The sequence below is a fragment of the Petaurus breviceps genome, unplaced genomic scaffold (assembly GCF_028583685.1).
Source record: "Petaurus breviceps papuanus isolate PSGF00001 unplaced genomic scaffold, PetGlider_PUasm1.0 126, whole genome shotgun sequence".
NCBI lineage: Eukaryota > Metazoa > Chordata > Mammalia > Diprotodontia > Petauridae > Petaurus > Petaurus breviceps.
In genome coordinates this window covers 35,029,039-35,038,113 of record NW_027185655.1, presented here as the reverse complement: position 1 = coordinate 35,038,113, position 9,075 = coordinate 35,029,039, and the positions used below count along the sequence as shown (strand labels likewise).

Sequence of the window (9,075 nt, the reverse complement as noted above, 5' to 3'; positions counted from 1 at the left end):
TCCTTCCTTCTATATAATTAATGCTAGAATTTGTTTTACATGGCTATATGTGTATAAATCATGTGTTACATATATGAATATGTGCACATACATGTATACATGTGAATATAGTTACATATGTGTGCATTTTTGTTTTCCTCTCCTTTTCAATAGGCAGGGAAGGGGAGAATGGGGAGAATTTGGAATTAGAAAAATATAAAACTGAATTAAAGAAATGTCTGGGGAAAAGCTAAATTCTTGGCAAGTGGATTAGCTTAGCTAATTCTTGTTTGTTTTGGGAAATAAAGTAGATCTGAAAGCCTTGCCCTAGGGAGAGGAACAATTATATCTAGGGAGGACCGTAAAGATGAGATGATGTAAATATAGAAGTTTTTTTTTTTTAGCCTAAGAGAGACCTTGATATTTTTAGAGGGTAGAAGGCTCAGAGGAAGGGGTGATGCATGTACTGAACCTAGAGAATTTAAAAAAAATTGAAAAGGGACCTCATACAATCATAGACTTGAAGGTAGTCTGGACCTCTGAGGTCACCAGCCTCCTCATCTTACAGTTGAAGAAATGCAGGCAGACAGGTAAAGTGACACACCCAAAGTAAAGCCAAGTCATCTAGGTGGCAAAGTAGATACAGCCCTGGACTTGTAGACAGAAATACCAGAGTTCAAATCCTATCTCAGAAACTTATTAGCAGTATAATTCTGGACAAGTTAAGCTCTCTGCGTCTCAGGCTCCTTTCCTGAAAAATGGGGATAATAGCCTCCATACTCCCAGTCACCCAAGGTTTAGAACTTAGGTGTCATCTGGGACTCCTCATTCTTCCCTCTCCTTCCACATTCAAAGCCTTTCCATTCCACCTTTCCAACAACCTCTCCAATGTGCCCACTGTTCTCCACTGGTAACTGTCATCTTGGTGCAGGGCCTTATCACTTCACACCTGAAATATGTCAGTAGTCTGCTTGTTGGTGTAGGTCTCCCTACTACCCTATACTCAGCTGCCATGCATTCTGTGATCCAATGACATTGGCCTCCTCCATGTTTCTCCAACAAGATATTCCATCTCTGGACTCAAGGCATTTTCATTAACTTCCTTACTCCTGGAATGCTCTCCTTTCTCATTTCCACCTCCTACCTTCTTTGACTTCCTTCAAATCCCACCTAAAATTTTACCTTCTAGAGGAAGCCTTTCCTGTGGAAGGGAAAAATTTCCCTTAATTCTAGTGCCTTTCCCTTTGAGATACTGTAATATCAAGCACCTTAGCACACCCAGGATGGCCTGCTAGCACAGGTTCTTTGATCTGCTTTTCTAAAAGAAAGACAGCTTTAAAGAGGTCAACAATCTTACTTTAATTAAACATATAAGTAGAAAGAAGTGAGTATAGAAAATACCAGCAGAGAAATTAGCACTGAGATTCAACAGTCAGGGCTCCAGCTGTGAATTCAAAGGAGATTGATCCTTCAGAGGTTTACAATTGAGCCTGGGAAACTGAGCTCTGGAAAGAAAAAAACCCCCAAATCCCACCTTGCTTGTGCTTACAGATACCACCACTGGAATAGCTAATCCATCCATCCATCCATCCATCCTTCCATCCATCCATCCATCCATCCATCCATCCATCCATCCATCCATCCATCCATCCATCTAATCTGTCTACCTAATCTATCTCTCTCTTACCTATGTGTCTATCTAATCTGTCTGTCTGTCCGTCCATCTCTCTATGTGTCTGTGTCTATATGTATCCATGTATCTAATCTATGTGTCTAATTTATATCTATCTAATCTATGTGTCTTTCTATATAATCTATTGTCAATCTGTGTCTATATGTATCTATGTATCTAATCTGTGTCTATCTGTCTAATTTATGTCTATCTATCTAATCTATGTGTCTGTGTGTCTTTCTATCTCTCTATCTCCCTCTCAGATACCTCCACTGGAATACACACACACACATATACATACACACCTGTATATGCACGTGTATGCATATATCATTTCTCTCTCTCTCATACGGTACTTGACAGCTCCTAGAGGCCGGGGCCGGCTTTCCCCTTTATTTGCATCTCCATGCTGTGCACTCCGTAGGCACTTAAATGTTTATTCTTGACACCAAATTGCTTTAAAGTCTACATGAGCTAGAGTAGGATAGGCAACGTTTAACCTTAAAATTAAAAAAAAAAAGAAAGAAAACCGGGCTCAAATTGGGCCACGATTAAAAAAAGAGTCTACCTCAGACAGAGGTGGGAGGGGCAAGGTTAACCTTAGAGTTAAAAAAAGACCAAGCCACGCCCACGTCGGGCCACGTTAGAGGATGTCGTGGGGCAGCAACAACTCCCCGAGTCTGGCACGGATACCCGCTACGCCACTCCAGTGCGCATGCGCGGCCTCTCCAGCGCTCTCCCGGCTCCAAGGGAAAGGAGCCTGAGGCTGCGGAGCGAGAGAGACGGAGGCAAGCGTTCCTGCGTCACGACACCAGCCAGGAGACGAGTCTCACCCGATCTCAGGCCACCCTCCAAGATCCCAGCCTTCTCCGCGGGCTCGCGCCTTCCCCTTTCCACTCCAGGGGCCTTTGGCTTCCGAGGCGCACGCGCGCACCGAAGGTCTGGACGCTCCTCTTCAGCCACCCCGCCTCCCTCCTGGCTACGCCCCTCCCGCGGGCTCGCGCCTACCCCAGGCGTCTCTGACACCGCCTCTCTTCCCCCACACCATTGGTTTCCTTCGGCGGCGCACGCGCGCGCTCTCGCTCCTCCCCACCCACACGGCTCGTTCCAGTACCTTGGTCTCCCTGGACTCGCCCTCCGTTTGGTTTCTGCGCACGCGCACGATCGCCCCTCCTACCCATCCCGCCCCTTCAGTGCCCTGCCCCTCCAGACCCCGCCCCCGCCCTGTCCCCGCCCCGCACGCGCCTTCCTTACTTTCCACCCCCGGCCGGTGGCATCCTCCAGTCTGAGTGTGAGCCTCGGCGGCCATGGAGCTTCCCGGGAGCTTGTGCAAGAAAGTCAAGCTGAGCAACCAAGTGCAGAACTGGGTAAGCGTCCGAGGCCGGGGACGAGGAGACGGGAGCCTCCTCCGCCCCGCCGGCTGGGAGGGAAGAGGGCGGGCAGCCTGGGGTCCCCGGGAACCAGTGCCGGGGGCGGGGCGGGGGGCTGTGCTGATGTGGCAGGGTCGGCTCGTGCTCGGGGATGGAGACCCGTGGGGCACCGCCCCCCGCCCGCTCTGAAAGGAGACATCCCCTCCTTCCCCCACCCCGTGCAGCTGGAGAAGGAGCCTTCGCTTCTTCCCGGACCTCTGGGGCAGGCGCCCCTGCAAAGGGGACTTGCCAATATCCGCAGCTTGGACTCTTTAGGGTGCTCACTGAGAAGCAGCCTTTATAAACGTTGCACCCCTCCCCCATCCTTAGCTCCCCTCTTTTCTACTCCCGCGGGCCGGGGTGGGGGAGCCTTTGGAGAGCATCCCTGCGCTGGTGCCAGGTGGGCACCTTCCTTGGCCTTCCCCAGGCTCTGCTTGGCCCAGACGTTCTGTAGCCTCGGGGTGCTGGGCTCCATCTCCCCCCTCCCCCCCGTCTGTGGTTGAACGGTAAAAAGCTTGCAACAATGTAGCCATTCACGGACCCGGGGCAGACCCGAACTGAGAAGCTTTTGTGCCTGAGTGGTTAGCTAGCAACACAGTGCAAACCCTTGTGGCTACCCCAGGAGGCTGGATTTCTTGGAAGGTGTGCGGGAAGGTGTGGGCTTTCTACCGTTTGCGTCTTCACTGTCAGTTAAGTTGTGGTGGTGAAGCCACTTCTGTCCTGAGGGTACCCTGGTCCTTCCTCCCTTGCTGTAAGACAAAGTTTATAAGGGCATCGATGGGCCTCACGTTTGGGTCACGGAACCAGGTCAGATCAGCAAGCGCTTATTCTATGTGCCAAGCACCGGGGAGCCTTTCGAATACCTAGTTACCCCGGGGGAGGGGGCAGGGATTAAAAAAAAGGCACCCACTTTAAGCAAGTGGTATGTGTTTTGTTTATTGTATGACCAGTATTTCTTGGTTGCTGAGGAGCTGATTGATTCCCCAGGTGTTCTCTTCTTACCTTTGCTCTTTTCAATGATCACCACACGCTGTGAGGAGAAAAGAAAGGTGAAAGGCATCTTTCCACTAATGGAAAGGGCAAACAAACCATCTGAAACTCTACCCAGAGCAGACAAGCCATCTGAAACTCTACCTACAGCCTTCTATCTGGTGACTAAAAGGCGTGATCCAAATACTCACCATGCAAAAGATTAAAGAATCGCGTCCAAATACGAAATCTTGCAAATTCTACTTCATTAATGTAAAGGTCAGTGCACAGGGAGATGCAGGTTAACAGTAATTATTACTAGACTTGGGTTCTCCTAATATTTGTTAGTATCATTTATATAGAGCTTTAAAGGTTTGCAAAGCACTTTATCTCATTTCATCCTCACAACCACCCTGAGATACAGGTGGTATTTTTATGTCTATTTGACAGGAAACTGAGAAAGAATGGAACCTAAGAGACTTTCGAAGGTGACACAGGTAGTAAGTGGCCAAAGGCTGGATTTGAACTCTTGTCTTCTTGGCTCCAAGTCTTCCTGCTCTCATATCGTCTTGGTTACCACTTATTTTTACAATAGATATGTCACCTTAGGCAAATCATTTAACACTAAAAGGACCAGGTGTGTCAGAATTTTTATTTTATTTTGAAATGAGTTTTCATCCTATCTATTTTCTTTGCCATATTAAGGGTAAAAAAAAAGCACTTGCAACAATTGGTTGCATCTTGGTTCTTTGAAGTAGGGTGAAATTCTGTTACTAGGGACTCTTTTTCTTGGGTTTCTATTTTCTCAGGTGTAGAGGGCCTTGGTTTCCCATATTATTATGGTAATTAAATTAGATGATATAGTTAAAAAAAATTTTTTTTTGCTTTTTTGGAGGGCAGTTGGTGTTGTGACTTGCCCAAAGTCACATGGCTAGTTTTTGTGTTAAGTGTCTGAGGCCATAAAATAATACACATTTACTTAATCTCCGGGATTTAGATCTGGAATTGTAAGACAATCTGGCAGCAAAAGTTGATTAAGGGCTTACTGTGTGCTAAGTGCTAGGGATACAGATACAAGAAAGAAGAAAGACCAGTCCTTTTCCCTAAAGGAGCTTACATTTTTTTCTCCAATATATTTTTATTTATTTTGTTAAATATTTCTCAATTATATGTACATTTTAAAAATTATTTAAAAAAAAAATTGAGTTTCAAATTCACTCCCTCCCTCCCAAAGAGGGAGCTAAGTTTTGGTGATGAAGCCACTTCTTCCCTGAAAACATCCTTTTCCTTCGTCACTTGCTGTTAAGACTTGAGTTTATAAGGGCCTAGATTGGCCTCAGGTTTGGGTTGTGGAACAAGTTCATGGACCCAGGTCAAGTCAACAAGTGCTTATTAACCACTTACTGTATACTAAGCACTGAGGGAACCTGTTGAATCCTTGGTTACCCTAGGTGCATTTAAAAAAAAAACAAACTTATGCACATTCTCTCTCCCCTGTCCCTCCTTCCCCCTCCTTCCCCTCCCCCTCCTCTCTGCCCCCCTCCCTCCCTCTTCCCCTTCTCTCCTCTTCCCCCCTTATCCCCCCCTCATTCCCTCCTCTCTCCCTCCCTTTTCCCCAGGCTAACAGTCCACGTTTTGTTTAACTTATTTATTTAATGACCAATGTGTCTTGGTTGCCAGGAGATTGATTGGTTAGCTAGGTATCCTTTTATTCATTTCACTGATCCCCTTTTGGTGTGAGTAGAGAAGAAAGGTGAAAGGCAACTTTCCACAGACCGCCAAAGGGAAGGCAGAGTAGGAAAGGACTAGGTGACTAGGTTGATTCCCCTCCCACCTCCTTTAGAAGACAAGCAAGTCGATGTACTTTGTCCATGTGAAGTCATGCAAAACATTTCCATGTTAGCAAACAGACCAAAAAAGCCCCAAGAAAAATAGAGTGAAAGAAGTGTGCTTCTGTCTGCAGTCAGACTCCGGCAGTGCTGTCTCCAGGCGATAGCGTTTTCATCATAAGTCCTTTGGATGGGCCTGGGTCCTTGTGGTCTGCTGAGTTCACAGTTGATCCAGTGTTGCTGATACTGTGTACAATGTTCAGGTTCTACTCCTTTCATATAATTCTTCCTAGGTTTTTCTGAAAACTGTCCTGCCTGTCATTTCTTAAAACACAATAGTGTTCCATCACAGGTAATTCCATTCTGACTGGGAAAGGCAGCTCATAAAAGGGAAGCTGAAATGAGGTGTGGGGAGAGGAAAGTACCTGGGTGAAGTTGTGAGTGTCAGAAGCCCAGTGGGGAAGGGAAGGAAGCCTGGACATGAGAGGTTATAAGAGGGGCAGCCACCCGCATGTGTGCTGTGCTAGGTCCCGAGGATAAAGAATGGGATGATTTGAGAGCATCTACAAACAGCAGAAACATAAAGTGAATAAATATGAATATAGACAAAACAAATACTAGGTAGTTTGGGAAGGAGGGTGGGCACTAGCAGCAATTGGAAGAATCAGGAGGGGATGGTGTCTTAGCTGTTTCTTAGAGTCTTCTGACACTGTTAACTTTCACTACCTTTTAGGAAAGGTTTAGTGGGAAATAAGGTTTAAGCTAAAGGCTCAATTAATTTTTGTGATTATCTCAGAAGATAAGTTATTTAAGACTGCTGTTCCTTTGATAAATATTTATTGAGATCTTGTTGATGTACATTACACTGAGTTAGATTCTGAGCAGGCTACAGAAGAAATCAAAGAAAATTAAGCTGGCTTGGTGGAAAAACGAATAGGTTACAGGCTTGGCCTCAGGAGCTTCTGAATTCAAATCTTGCCTCATATACATCCTGTGCAAATACCTTAATGTCTTTGATTTTCCTTTTCCTCATCTGTGAAAGGAGTGACTTGGGCTGCATGGCCTGAGGCCTCTTCAAGCTCAAAATCTCTGATTGATTCGGAATTTTTTTGTTTCTGTTATTCCAGTTGTTTTTCAGTCTTGTCCTAGCCTTGTGACCCCATTTGGGGTTTTCTTGGCAAAGACATTGGAGTGGTTTACCATTTCTTTCTCTAGCTAATTTTTATTGATGAGGAACTGAGGCAAACAGGTGTAAGTGACTTGCCCAGGGTCACACAGCTAGGCTCATCTTCTGGATTTTCAGGCCACCTGAGTACAGACTATAAAGAGGAGATGGAGGCCCAGTGGATACAGTGCTAGACTTGGAGTCAGGAAGATGTGAGTTCAAATACTGCCTCAGACACTTCCTAGCAAATTGTTTAACCTCTGCCCACCTTAGTTTCCTCACCTGTAAAATGGGCATTATAATATTGAAATTCTTCATGTAGCAGATGCTAAATAAATATTTGTTCCTTTCTCTTCCCTTTCTTGTCTCCCCCTAATTAGCAGTTTAGGATCAACCTGTGGAAGAGGTGGGGCTTGGCCTTGACCTTGAAAGTTGTGGTAAGATCTGATTGTGGTGGAGAGGGAAAAGCATGATCAAAGAATTCAAAATAACCATGATGATTACCTGTAACAGACATCTTCCACATCTCCTTAAAAGTCTTTCCCTTAGAGGGCAGCTAGGTGGCAAAGTAAATAGAGCACTGGCCATAGAGTCAGGAGGACCTGAGTTCAAATTTGGCCTCAGACACTTAACACTTACTAGCCTTGTGACCTTGGGCAAGTCACTTAACCCCAATTGCCCTGCCTTCCCCACTCAAAAAATAAAATCTTAAAAAAAAAAAATCTTTCCCCTAACCCCCAGCTCAAGTGTGACCTGGGCTAGATAGCCATCTTGCATTCTCAAAGTCGATCTCTTTCTGCTCAAATTTTTAATGCTGCTGTGTCTGAACCTTTCCTTTGCATGGCTCGATTTTTTTAGTCATACTTAAGTGTGTCATTTGACCTGCTTCCTTTATCTTCCATCACTTGTCTTGAGGGTAAGGATTTAAAAAATTATTTTTACATCTCCACTGCTTTACATATAGCAACGGTTCAATATATGTTTATGGTATTTCATTGAATAGCGAGGAGACCTCTGTATGTGGAATTCAACTTAGTAATGAGTGACAGCTGGTGTGGTAAGGACTACAGGGTTTGATAGAAGACCTGGACAAGGTGGAGTTATTGGAGATTTCCGAGCAATGTCATATTAAGTTTCTGTTCACCAAAGGTTCTCTATGTTTGGTGTGTAGGATCTAGCTGAGTGAAAGAAAACACAGGTAGCAGAAAGGCTAGTTAAAGAAGAGTATGGCTTGCATTAAGTGGTAGTTAAGGGTCTGTAGACAGAGGAAGGGAGAGATGGAAAGAAATCTGAGGGCCATGTCAGAGGAAGAGGAGGTAGAACCTAGTGGCTAGCTGGATGGAGGGTCTGAAGCAGAGAAGGAACAGTCAAAAGATAAGTTTGTGGTTTTGGACCCAAATAATTGGGCACATATTGGCGTCAGGGATGAAAATAGACAAGTTGGGGGGAACACGGGCTTTTTGGGGTGATGGAAGCTAAATTCAACTATAGATACATTAAGTTCAGTTTTATAATCATTTGCCAAATGCCTACTGTGTGCCAGGCACAATATTAGAATTTGGGGATACAAAGACAAAAGTGAAAAAGGGGCTTCTAATCTACACAGTTTAGTATTCTTTCCTCTTTTCCCTATCCTGAATCCTTTGTGAACCAATTCAGCTCTACACAGTCCTCCTCTCATCAAGTGGCTAATTCTGTGCCAACCCTCAGCCTTAGATCACTCTAGCCACTCCCATGAAGGTGGAGGGAATGTCACCATCCTGACTGGGTCCACTGCACACTGATGTTATGCACCCTCCACTGGGCCCTCACTGTGGCTAAACAATTTATCAGCTCGCTATGTCACTCTCCACATTGACTCTTCCAGACTTTCTTAACCTTTCTTGGACCTCCCATAGCTTCCTCTCCAAGTACCCCCTCAGCTAAGAACCTTGGCTTATATTTTACAGAAAATATTGAGACTACAGACAATTCTTGCTTTAAGTGTGACTTTATGTAAATTTGAAAGAAATCCGCATTCTAAAAAAACAACACCTCTGTAAACTTTATTGT

General features: G+C 45.1%; 2 protein-coding genes across 5 annotated transcripts in view; one reads left to right on the top strand and one right to left on the bottom strand.

The window, feature by feature from the left end:
• SGMS2 (sphingomyelin synthase 2) overlaps window positions 1-3,033 on the bottom strand; it is a 230,334-nt gene extending 227,301 nt beyond the window's left edge. The window contains exon 1 of the mRNA XM_069094978.1: window positions 2,906-3,033. The gene's annotated coding sequence lies outside the window, so the exon portion shown is untranslated. The remainder of the gene's footprint in view (window positions 1-2,905) is intronic.
• PAPSS1 (3'-phosphoadenosine 5'-phosphosulfate synthase 1) overlaps window positions 1-9,075 on the top strand; it is a 524,017-nt gene that overhangs the window by 394,361 nt on the left and 120,581 nt on the right. The window contains exons 1-2 of one of the 4 annotated variants that reach the window (XM_069094880.1): window positions 2,929-3,018; window positions 4,048-4,308. The exons of 1 other annotated variant lie outside the window; for it this stretch is intronic. In XM_069094880.1, the coding sequence (XP_068950981.1) occupies window positions 4,243-4,308 (66 nt within the window). In that variant the 5' untranslated portion in view covers window positions 2,929-3,018; window positions 4,048-4,242. Of the gene's footprint in view, window positions 1-2,928; window positions 3,019-4,047; window positions 4,309-9,075 lie in introns of those variants that run through there. 2 more of the 4 variants (XM_069094889.1, XM_069094899.1) reach the window with 2 other exon arrangements.